This window comes from Plectropomus leopardus, chromosome 21 (genome assembly GCF_008729295.1).
Source record: "Plectropomus leopardus isolate mb chromosome 21, YSFRI_Pleo_2.0, whole genome shotgun sequence".
Lineage (NCBI taxonomy): Eukaryota > Metazoa > Chordata > Actinopteri > Perciformes > Serranidae > Plectropomus > Plectropomus leopardus.
In genome coordinates, this window is record NC_056483.1 from 9758050 (window position 1) to 9771311 (window position 13262).

General features: G+C 39.2%; 1 protein-coding gene across 2 annotated transcripts in view; it reads right to left on the minus strand.

The window, feature by feature from the left end:
- oxsr1b (oxidative stress responsive kinase 1b) overlaps positions 1 to 13262 on the minus strand; it is a 52689-nt gene that overhangs the window by 36580 nt on the left and 2847 nt on the right. The window contains exons 2-3 of one of the 2 annotated variants that reach the window (XM_042510307.1): positions 4955 to 5067; positions 3505 to 3564 (exon numbers count right to left, since the gene is read on the minus strand). In XM_042510307.1, coding sequence (XP_042366241.1) covers positions 3505 to 3564; positions 4955 to 5067 — 173 coding nt within the window. The remainder of the gene's footprint in view (positions 1 to 3504; positions 3565 to 4954; positions 5068 to 13262) is intronic. The other variant, XM_042510308.1, reaches the window with a different exon arrangement.

The window sequence follows — 13262 nt, forward strand, 5'->3', positions numbered from 1 at the left end:
GAAAATGACATCACCTTATTATAAAGCATCCTTTAAAAGCAGGAAAAGACAATACTTAGGATAATTTAAGATGATATCTTGTCTCCTATCACGTTGGGCCAAGCGATAAATCGATTTCATCGATGATTTGAATATGTGGTTTAAGATGATTTTTTAAATTAAAAATCTAGATTTTCTCCTCTGCCGCTTCCCTTTGGACCTCTGTAGTTCTTAGTTCCCTGCCAGAGATACACACGCAACAACATGACAGCAAGAGTGAATAACAATGAACAGTACGTTCCCAAATCTCGTCAGTCATTTGGAACTGGTTCGGTTGTGCAGCGTCAGATCTCGAACAAACCACAGTCCGCTGCAAAGTTTGTTTACAGGCTGCTGCAGCACGATCAATTTTTTTAACTTCTCAGACAGAGGTATGCAGCCGAGCCGGAGAAATTTGTCTCACTCCGAGATGCGCAAGACTGCATCAGCCCACAAACACCCGATATAAAGCAGCCAACATTAGTGAATGCATTTTCCCATGTGTCCCGTATGACAGGAAAGCGACTCAGTGCAAAGCTGTTACTGATGCAGTCGCACTGCATATCGCTAAAGATACAGTGCCCATACATACATTAGAAAAGCCTGGATTTATCCACATGCTGAAAACTATCCACCCCAGGTATGTGCTACTAAGCCGCAAGTATTTTGTTGAAGCTGTCCTGCCTCATCTGTGGTCCCCATCTATGGTCCAGAAATTTGAACACAACCAGTAACATTTTTTTTAACATGAAACTTTTGTTGATCAACAATGATTTTAGAATTAGTCATTTTCAGATGCGAAACTGCACAATATGCAATTCTGACTTGAAGTCCTCTACATTTTTCATTTTGCCTTTGTTAATTTGTATTGCTAAAATCAAAGCAACTTTTGATTTGAGTAATTTCCTTGTCGTTTGTAATTTGTTTTTAAAAGGGGGAAAAAAACATTTATAATCGTAGTTTGGTGTGAAAAAAATTTGATTTTTTATTTTTAGGCCATATCGCCCAGCCCTCTTATCAAGATATCGATATGACATGTATTGCCCAGCCTTATTTGAGTCCAACGAATCAGCCTCAGTCTCACCTCATTTTAAGTCAACACTCTTGCGTTGCCATGCCAACATACTGTTTTCCCTAGGGGTTTCAGAGTAAAGCGGACAAAAGTGAATTACAGACAAACTACAATGTTGGGTGATATTGAGAAGACAAACCATCTATATTAATCAATTTAGAAAAGCCATTGCAACGTCTACATTTTCTAAAGCTGTCACCATTGTTGTTATTAGTCCTTCTTGGTTCCGGTACACAGCCTGACAGCAACATTAGTCCCGCCCATGGCAGTGATTAGCTAATCAGTAATCCGCTGTTTCATATCATGATGCCAGATGAATCAGTCAGCTCAGTAAAGTGGGCAGATTCGAAGGTCTGGATCCAGGCGATACATACACCTGTTAAACAACACATGCCAAAGGTTGATATATTTTCTCTCAATCTTAACTTCATCTTTTTTGTGGAGGGTAGACCCAGCAGGCAGACTGAAGGCAGAATATTCAGATCAATAATATCAGACCAGACATCCATCCCCTCATTTCCACCCATCTAATGAAACGATCTTTCTCTCCCTAATGGAAATCACATTGGTTTTAGAGTCAGTAACCTCTGTCTGATACCTCTCCGACATGTCAATTCAAATTACTATTTTTTTTTTTTTACAAAGCACAAGTAAAATAGAGCATTGTGACACGAGTGATGCTTCTTTGGTTTAATTATTAAGCAGAACTGAAACCGAAATAATCTATATTATTCTGGGTCTACTGTATACATTTGCATTTATGTCCTTTGAAATCCAGGCAAAACACTAAACCCCTTCAGAATTTTTACGCAACAAATTCTACACCAATTCTCCATGAAATAGACTACACCACGCCAATAGTTTTTTTAATGTTTTTTTTTCAGTATTAGGGCCGATCCATGCAGTGTTTGGCGCATCGGAGGACCTTGAAACTGAGCAAAAAATAAATGACCTATTGTCACAAAGTGAATACAGTGCTGGGTCACAAACTGGTGCCACAGAATCACACTGATGGCAGACACACAGAGAAGCCACTATAGAAGCAATGTTACGTCACTATCAGTTACTCAGAGCCTAACACACACTCAGTATGACCCAATCTCACTGCAGCACGCACACATAAACACACACACGCGAGAAACTATTGAGGAACAGAGACACTGCCGATCTGCAATAGATGGGGAAACTGATGAATATGTCATCTTAATGCTGAGAAAACAAATATGCATCTGAATCAGTTCCTCTGGCGTGCTTTAGAGTTCCTACACCATAAATAACTATTTTTACTTCAATACTTATAGTATCTTTATAAGCTCACTTTGATCTTTAGGTGTTTTCAGGTCTTTTAAAGCCATCAATTGATTGTTTTTGTGTTGTAAATCAGCTATAACCACACAGAGATACTCATAATTTATCTCATAAGTTTTAATGAATAATTAAAGCCAATAGTTGTAACAACTGACTAATTATGCAAGAAGATATTTGAACTGCTGCACACAAATTGTAAACAAACCTCCTACTCATCTGATCCAGCTTCAGTCACTCAAAAGCGCCTGTCCATCAAACGTCTGTGCCAGGAATAACCACAACATACCACTGCATTTGGAGAGACAGAGAGAAATTATTGCCTCTCTGACATTTAAGAATTTCACAGGTGAGATTAAAGAACTACTTCTTTAAAACTCATGGCATCCTCCTTAAAAGCTGCTACTTCAGAGGAGCGATCTGGGTTCAATTTAATGCTTCCTCACCACTTAACTGGGTACCCAGCAAGCTGTGGAATTGGGGGGTAGGGTGGGGGGGACCGCAGGCAGGAAATCTGACCTCGCTGTATTCCATGTGACCGCCTGCTCCGAGAATCCGGGAGCAGCATTCCCCTGATTCATCCTCCAGAAATCGGAGGGTGGGGAAGGGTTGTTCCTCGGTCTAGTGTTGCCAGTGAGTAGTGAGAAATCTGCCAGTGATCTCTAGCCGTGATCTTCCATGAACACAGATAGGCTTACACAATATTTATTTCACACAGGTTACTTTCACAGAATTTGGGATGTTGAACTAGGAGCGAGGACTGGAAAAATCCATTAATCACACTTCTGGTTTAAGTTACAGCAGCTCATTTCCCAGTGTCAGACAAAAACCTGACATCTGGTGTGTGTGGTGCTCTGTAAGAAAAGGGCAGCTTCCGTGCAATTTTGCCGAAGCTAAGTAGTGTGACAAAAATAAATTGTGCATAAGAAACTCCTTGCCATCTCCAAACCCAGAACACAAGCCACAAACGAGCACCTAATCATCTCTATGTGCAGGAGTGTTTGATATAATCCTTCCACCTCTGGAGCACAATCATAAACCACGTCATACAGTAGATGATGTGCCGAGCTCCGGTAAAAGATTGCATTGAGGGTATAAAGACACCATACAGCCTGCAGGAAGATGTCCCACGGTGGTCTAATAGTTTCCTGGCAGTAAGTGGAGTCCTTCTGCAGAGAACAACCAGAATAGTGTTTGAAGTGACAGAGATGATTGGAGGGAGGGTTCGGAGAAAACGAGTAATGAAAAGCAGAGGTGGAACTAACTCCATCCACACGCGCAGACCGCAGAGACAAAGCCCTAAATGAAATCACGTGCTGTGAGGTTGTAGTTCCCTTTGATCACAGATAAAAACTTACAAGGTCACAAAAATGTTCAAAGTCCGACTGAAATCAAATTCAGTCATCCCTTTAGGAGTCTAAAATAATGTCAGTGTGTTATTAAATGTAGTTATTTGCCTTTTTTTATAGAAGAAAAAAGGTCTATGGAGAAATAAGGAATACTCTTTTTTTTTATCTTGGCCGGGTGGAGAGGTGTGTCGCTGTTTGACTGACAGCAGCTGGCAGGTTGCCCCAGTACCAGTGTTACACGGTAGGGTACATGAGACAAAGTAAATAAACTTTCGCTGTAGCCTGCATGTCATCTGCAGACAGCGTGTTGATAGTGGTATTAAAGAGTGGGGGCCACACCGGCATCTAACTCGACCGATGTGACATTTGCAGGAACGTTTACATGCTGTTTAATGTGCTGCAGCTGAGCAGCTAAGTTAATTAGCCATCTAGCCTGCAAACTGACGTTGGCTGTGCACTTTCCACCGCTGAATGTTTGTGTGGTTGCTTGTTCAAGGAGGTGCAGAGCAAGACGTGTGTTCATGTTTATGAGTACCATAAGAAGGAGACTTTTGCAGGAAAGAGTCTGTGGCTCTTGTGTTGAGTAGCTGGCTGCTGACTGGCTCACTGTGACCGTCAGCCAGTGTCTGAAATTAACTTTTTGACTGGCCAAGGTGGCTGGTAGATGAAGAAATCCACTGGCCCCAGTTTTTTTTTTTTAACCTCCCAATAAATATGTTTTACATATAGGCATACATTTGTTTTAATACATTTAATTGAGACAATAATGATTATGTTAAAAGCAAACTTAAAGAGAGGCGAGAGCAAAATCTTGAGTAAAATAATTAAAATATATTGAACATGTCAACATCACAACCTAAGCATGTGAATTTGTTCACTCTGGTAAGCAGTGCATATGTACTGGGTTTTTATTGTTAAAAGGTAGGAAGGGAAGAATCGAAGCTAATGCGTTGTTGACAATGTAGGAAGCAAACAGAGTTTGCCGTCTTGGTTAAACTATGAGGTCTTCATGTTAATATTTCATGAGATTTATAGATATGGCATTTGCATTTGGTGGGAGTTAATTTCTCACCCTGCTGTCAGCTCTACTTAAAACATTACTACTTTATTCAAGATTTTATTGGCTGTAGCAGACAAAGCAATGCAATTCAATTTCAGTCGGACAATCAATCTAATATGCATTCACTCAGCAGTGTTGTGTGTTACTTACCAGAAGTTCGTCCATACTAGTCTGGCACTTCTCGAGGTTGATGCGTTTGATAGCCACCTTCTCCTTGCGGGGTAAACAGTAGGCCGCTTGAACCACTGCTGTAGCCCCACTCCCTAAAAACAGACAGGAAAATGACATATTATCACCTAAATTTTAATATAGTAGCAGTTATCCCAGGCAATGCAAATGCTTTTGTGGAACCCAACTTTGGCAGATACAGCACATTCATTTCAGTTTCTATCCTTCAGCTGTCTGGGCTTCTTATAATTGCATCCCTCTTTCCTGACCCCTGTCTACAATCAAAAATAATGGCTACTGTAGGATAATAAACCTAACTTTTATCATTACTTCAAAACCCTCCTGAGTTCAAGAAGGTTAAGCGGAGTTCTGCTTTGACAGTTCATCCGATTTCTCTTTGGGCGCAGCTTAACTGTCTGTTCATCAATTATGAATCAGCTTTCCAAAATCCTGCATGATGAAGCAGGTCTGATTGGGGCCGGTGACTCTGCTAAACGAGACATCCCCAAGGAGGTTTTGCCAGAGAAGACCTTCTTATTCAGTTTAGAGATTTTCCTTTTTATGTCTTTGGCACAGTTTGAAGATTTTGTTCACTGTTGATTGAAAACAAGCAGTTATTCTTCACAGCACCAAATACTAAGATCCAGAACATCATGGCAGCTCTAAAATTAGGAGGATTCAAGGATCCAAAGGTTTATTTGCACATATACAAGTAGTAGTAAAATGCAATGTGGCCTGCTCCTAAGGCTGTGACAAATGGGGAACAATATTGCCGATCACTACTTTTCCATATGAGCATTTTATTAGCTTTTCGAGACCTGGACACTGTAAATCAGCTTTTTTTTCCATACCACCTTGTCTAAAAGCTAGATCATAGCATGTGTGGGAAGTCTAGCTTTTACCACAACTACTATTTTGATGTACCAGAATACAACACATAGATTACATTGTGATTAAAGCTTAAATCCCACAACAGAGGGCTAATCTGTATTTTGAATAACGTGTGATAGTCGGATAAAAGCTTGTAATATCCTCCCCAGGAGAGGTGCGCCTGTTGTTCCTGTTTCGTGTGAGGTCACTTCACTGCCCCCTCATTGCTCTTATTCAACGCCGTGCACGCACACACACCACTGTTTCCACAAGATCTCTGGAGTATACATGACGCTGAGCAATGCTGGGAGCACATTGTCCTCTGGCAACAGGCTTTGGTGAGTGAAAGAGTGAAAGAGTGAGCGGTGAGTTGGTCCGCCCTCCAGTAAGCTTTTCCTAACCTCCTGTGCCCTCATCTTAGCTATGCCCAAATATTAACAAAGTGCTCATTGTTTAGAGTTTTCATTGAACCAGTGGTGCATGGAGGTTTCAAAAAGGGTCTATATTAAAGAAAAAACACAGTTCTCTGATTTTAATTAAAAAGTAAAGTTGTCCCTGAAGACGTGACCGCTTTTTATTTAACTGTTTTCATTCAAGATAATTATGACTTCGGGGTGTGTGAGAGAAGCAGAAAATAAAACAGCAAAAACCTATTTAATGTAGCTGAGAGTGACATTAATCACAAACTCTTGCTTTCTGAAATAATGTCTTGTTTGTTATTATGTGACTATGACGAAATACCAAATTCAGATGGAGGGCAGGACATGATCAATCCATACACAGTGAATAAGAAATAGAGGAAAGTGACTACATAAAATGATTTAGATGAACCTGCAAGAGGTGGGAATTTCAGAAAATTGAAACTGATATTGGATGTGATAAATATACAAAAAAAGACCAATTAGCCCAGTGTGGATGCAGCCATCATTACAAATTACCATGTCGTCCAGACCCCCCATTACACCACTACCCAGATGAACACATACAAGAGTCTACTAGCTCTACTAGCAACTAGCTTATTTTGTGTGCTGTTTGGTCCTCAACCTCGCAACCAAAGTAGTACTTAACGAGTAGTATTGTCTTGTTATGGCCGTTCGAGTAAATGTGCTAGATAATTACTGTCTTTAACATTTAATAATAAATAATAATAATAATAGCAATAGTAATAAATTTTATTTGTTGGCGCCTTTCAAAACACCCAAGGTCACCTCATAAGGCAGAGTTAAAAAACACAAAACAACAACAGTATAACAACAGATCAAGTACATTAAGAAGACATTTCAACTCTTTACATGGCTGCACTGCCATTGTCCTGCTACAAGCCTGCTAACCTTAGCTATTCTCTAACCAGTAGTTCAGTGTTTCTGAAAAGGTAAGGGTCACTTTGGAGTAGTACATGAGATATAAAAATATAAATCACACATAATTCCTAAAATAAAAGTATGAGTTTAATAAAAATATTAATATGTTTGATAAACCACATTTTCATTCAATATTCCTTCTTTCAATGCAATCGTTAACTGTCGTAAATGGTCGACTGTCACACAAATTTATGTTTGCTCACGGTGGGTTTCATTTCAACCAAAAATGTTTTACACTGGTTAAGGGGTGCTTGGCTTAAAAATATCTATTGACTGGCAGCCTCTGATAATGTGTAGTTGGCTTTGCTAAACTCTGCAGCATCCCAGTGATCACAGATCACTCGGCCATTGCTAAAAACTAAGGGGCTGACCGGGGGTGTAAATATATCCTTCAGCCCCCTCCTGCCTCCACCACCACCAGCAATACCAAACAAACCTCTGGAGGCTGTCCAGTGATGGGGAGCTCAGCCCTGGTCTGACCACAGGGAGCCAGTTGCCCTGTACACATTAGAGTGTAAATTCCTCCACACAAACAAACAGTCAGTCGTCAGGGGTGGCTGGACGAGCTGGAGAGCATGTGTGCTTGCATGCATGTGTGTATCGGGGGAGGAAAAACGGGGAGATTGTTGGCTTTGCAGCAGGCAAGGTCAAGGGCCATCAGGGCTCCACGAGCCAATTACACTGAAGAGCCCCAATCTACCAGCCAGTTGGGACCTTGAATTAATATGGACCTGATGCTCTTTGATATTTGCTACTTCCAAGCTCAGCACAAGGTTATTCTGCTCAGAGTAGTCACGTCTCCACCATTTGTATCCAGTTACATGATTATCAATTACTTTACAAGGCCGTTGAGGTTTTAATCAAAGCTGTAAATTGAGTAATTATGTTATGATGCACACAGGCGGGGAGCAGGCACAAGTCAGTCTTAACTTAAAAAATTCGTCACACATCATCACATCAACAACATTATCACTACTCTCTCCATCCCAATGAAAAGGAAAACAAAAAAAGCTATCCTCACTAAAGCTAGCACTGCAGTAGTGCTTTTTAAAAAGTCAGGCCAACACCTAATTTGCCAAACACTTTGGCACAGACATAAGGGCTGCATATAAAGCAGTAGTTTTTTCTCCTTTGTAAATTTAAAAATGTACAGATTACGAACAAAGCAGAAGTCAACTCTTTACAAATACAGATTTAAAACTACTTTTGTCGGGATTCTCTTTTTCCAGAGGCCCAGCAACAAGATATAACTTGTTTTGAAAGTGGATGGCCAAATCAAATCTATATATTAAGTTACCACATTAGGCGAAATCAAATGAAGATGATCCAGCTGAAAATGCGCTGTTTTGACATAGCTGAGGGATACCAAGCTGTGTACACTTTTTGGTTTGTTGATTCTCATTTGTTTCCATGTTTGGTTTCTCTTTTTTAATTTCCATTTTATTTTTAATAGTGTTGTTAACATTTTAAGATAAACAGCCTGGAGAAAAAAGATCTTACTAATTGCAGTACGCAGCTGTTCTTATTTCTTTTTGTGTGTGACAAAAGCCAAATAAAACCAAAAAACAAGTCAAGAAATCCCCTAAAAACTTAAGAAACCTCTTTTTTTCCCCAGCATGATTCCTTTTTCTTTCCGGTACTTAACATTTAAAACCATCTAAGCGATTACTCAAAAGGTAGTGCTGATCCCCAGAGTTTTCTTAACTGATATGATTACGAGTTTTGCAAAAACCAAGACCTTCATTTACCATGCAAAACTCTGATTCCTAAAATACATTTAGCAGCAAGTTTCACTCTATAATTTGTATTCAAATGCAACTTTTTTTAGATGCAGTATTCTTAAATATATACTCTATGTGCAACAACCTGTTACAGCTCTAGATGTAAAGGTCCACTCTAGATAGTGAAAAAGTTGCAGACAGGGTGAGACAACCTTTGTTAATCACTCCTGTGGGGGAAACATTGACAAAACAATCATGATCTTTGAAAAAGCAGCCTATGTTTTCTGTAAGCATGTTTCCTCAAAACAACTCCAGCTTTGCATGAGAAGCTTTATAAGCATTATACTATAAGCTGGTAATGTGTGAATGGGACATGCAAGAGCCTTTTCTTCACAATGTACTTAGCTGTTTAACCCTAAATACTCCAGTGGGGGCTTGCCATTAACCCTTAAACTGGGGTGTTTGCTCTTTAGGGAGCTGACATGCGAATATGAAATGTCTGCGTTCCTCCTATTCTGGTGAAACTCTATAAGTCTATTTATTACATAAGCACGATAGCACAACACAAAGGAATAGTAAACGGCATAATAAGCTTACCTAGGATGCAGACAAAGCGACAGCATTACGCTTAATTAAAATCATTAAAGCAGCTCAAAGACCATTAAAATACCAAGAGGCAATTTAAATCTCAAGGTTTCATTAAAGAGCTGTCGCTCATGAGATGCAGACTCCAAATAAAATGATACATCCTGAAAATGTGAAAATATTGAACTAGTAGGTAAGGTTGAGACATTTCCTGTTTGATTTTATTTTTCAACCACAAAAAGGTACATAGTGCACAGCGCACACAATAAAACCCACAGTATCTTATCAGATTAGCATAGCCTTGAATAAGCGTCTTAATGGAGTAGGTCACCAGCAGAGTGGCAGCAGCACCCAGTTTCCTGCCCTCTCCAGGCCAGTTTGGTGCCTGACGTCAGTCATCTTTTATTACATTTCCTCTGCATACCTGGCTGACATTCCACACATCATTCAAAGGTTCAGTGAGAAATGTCAAACATGAAATCCTAGGATGCAATATAATAAAAAAATAATCTGACCTTAACTTTGAAGCAGACATTAAACCAGATAAATGTTAACTTTTGGATTGCTTGCAATTGTGATAACTTTCTAAGAGCAGAATCATATTGAAGCTTTTCAAAACCATCTGAAGGGCAGGACAAGCAACAGGGAGGAAACATGGTTGCCGGTGGATACAAACAGTGGGAGCAGAAAGTTTCCAGTCCACATTTGCCAACATGAATGATCCAAAGTCTGATCCAGAATGAGAAAGCAAGCTGTGCTCTTTTTTTCCTACGGGCCCTGTCCAGTATGATCCAATTCTCAGTGCAGTAAAATGAGTGGGTGTGAACCATGTAATAACAAGTCCTCTTCCCCAGGGGAAGTTACCAAAACAATAGCTCTGCTGGGCATGCTGGGTATGCAGTGCCATCCTCAGAGCACCAACCTTCCAGCTGAGCAGATGAGCTGGAGGCACCGTCAGACAGTATCTCCCCAACAGGAGTTTCTGTTTGACTGGGGAGCAGAGGTGGGTTGAGGTCTGGGAGCCTGTTGTGGTAGTTTAACTCAACTACTGGCTACCTGTTGAGGTTTTAAATGCCGCATACTCAAGAAGAGCTGACACAATCAGTCGTGCTATTGATGAGTCGATGAAGAAAATAAATGTGGCCAGTATTTTGATAAATGCTTGTTTGTAGTTATAGTCAGTCTTTGAAGCAACATGTCAACATTTTCTGTCCAATGAGCAAATCATGTCCAGCAAACTGCTTTTAAAAGCCCCATGGGCTCGTCTTCAAAATATGCTATATATGGCACACCAGACAATATTGGTTAATCAAGCAAGATCACTTTGCATTTTTTTCTGTTCACCTCATAATGGTGCGACTGTCATACAGTTTGTAGACGTAGGAACTTCACAGGTTCAACTATTGTGTTTTCAAATGGAACGGTTAGTTAACAGCAGGTATTTCCTGCTAGGTAGTATGGGTTTAGACTTCCAGAGGCCCCAAGACACGGCATTATCACAACACTTAAGTCACGATACAATATTGTTGTGATTTTAAATGTGTTGCAGTATGCTGAGTATTGTGATAACATATGTTGAAATATATTGCAATTTAATGCCGTTTTTCAACTGCAGGGTATAACCCCAAAGGAAAATTTCGTCAACAGCTGTATCATCTAATAAGTAGGGTTGCAACGGAGATTTTCACGATATGATAAACATCACAGAAAATATCATAGTTTCACTGTAAATCATATTACACTATTTGTTTTATTGGTATCATTTGTTTAAATTAGCCTTAGAGGAATAACAGCAGTTGTGTTTGGTTAAACACTTCATAATAACTGAACGTTGAGACTATTTTTTTTTTAATGGAAGTATGTGTAAAACACAGTCGATGGGGAAAGAGATTCTCCGTCTGATTGCATTTTTTTCAATACCATAGATAAGTAAAAGTATGCGATATTAAACCTGCAACATTAATATCACAGTTGAAAACTGGTATATTGAAACTGGTATATTGCTTCAACCCTACCAATAACATAAAAGTTTGTAGTCTGTTCATCTCATTTTAAACATTTATATTGCAGCAAAATGTATCTAGTTGACAAAATACACACAAACACACACATATATTATTCTAGTAGACTAAAATTATATACTTGGAGTCTCAAATCAATACAATATTGCCACACAAAAATACCGCAATACTATACAGTATCAATTTTTCCCCCACCCCTACTGGGTAGCAGACATGGTCACAGCCAAGACGTGTAAAGTTGACAGCAAGGGCCACTGCATTAAGAGCAGTGGAAAGATAAATTATTGGTATTTAGGTTTCTGTGATTTGAATATATACATCTTATATTTGGATTTCTTGCACTGAGTTTGTGCTGGAAAGATATCGTAACTATAATTACATTTTTTTATGAGCGTGTGCTCGTACTGTACTGAACGTTCTGGTGGGATATTATCTGGCTGTGAGGAAAATTACTATTATAATAAAGCCCACTTTTTTATTTGATCAGTGATGCTATAAGCAGTTAAAACATCACTGCAGGAAAAGATGGAGAGACACAATCTGATTAAGATCTAAATTAAAACTCTATTTATATTAAATCCCTAATATAAACAGCAGCCTGTACTAATTTGGAAATTTGAAGTGCTCAGTACTGTATTTGTGTTTACCCACGCTCCTCCCTGAATACACACTCCAAAACACCACAGCCCACCCCTGACTGTTGTGCAACCTCAAGAATATGCCATCCAAACATGAACACACACACTGACAGCAAACACTCCAGCAATTTCTTTGACAATTTAAGTTTCCAAATCCTCCCTATTGAGGCTGCTATCTTCTTTTCCCCAGAGTAGCTAAATTCTCTACTGTGATTTAAGAGGGCAATATGTTTAAGGAAATCCTGACGGCACATATCAGGTTGGTAACCTGAGGAAAACGGTGTCAGGAAGGGACTGATTCAGTGCAATCCTGTCTACATGAAAGGAACAGCCAAAGCTCTTCATTTTGACTAAAAGCCTATTTCCTCATTGTGAACTTGACATGATAAATAATTGAAAGAAACGGATCATTGATCTAGCAGGAACCCTGAGAAAGAAAACTGCAGCAACTGAGACCTAAAGCTCAACTTTTTAAACAGTGTTCCTAAAACTTTTAAAGACTCTTTCAGTGCCACTTCAATTGAAATTTAAGATATTTTTTCAGTAGCCAATACTGAAGGGGAAGAAATCATATATCGACATAAATTACTCAAGGTTAAGGGGGGTATTTTATTTTATATTCCAAAAATTTATTGTAACATAAAATGCAACTCGTTGGTGATGTTAATGCAAGAGGCATTTGGGCTAGATTTTTTTTTAAAGTTACCCCTAATTTTGAGCTTTGGCAATTCGATGTCATAAAAAACAAGATTCATAACAATCTTACCTCCACTGTCTAAGCCTTTATGAGACTTCTGAAAGATTTTAAAGACATTTTAATGACATTTTTTTGGTTTTAAAGCCATTTTATTGCCCTATTTTTAGATCTATGAATTCAATGCCTTTTAATACTTACTGAGGATCCATAAGTACCCTGTTCAAAAGTTGCGTTAGTAATATGGCAATCAAGCATAGGCTGTCGGAGAGGGAAAAGAGTGATTAAACTCCTCAGGACTGCTTGAAAGGTTTAATATGAACAGAAGCAGATGCCAAACAGGAGCTTTTTTGTTTAACTCGTATTCACAGGGAGCCTGGGAACACAGCCTCATGCAGAG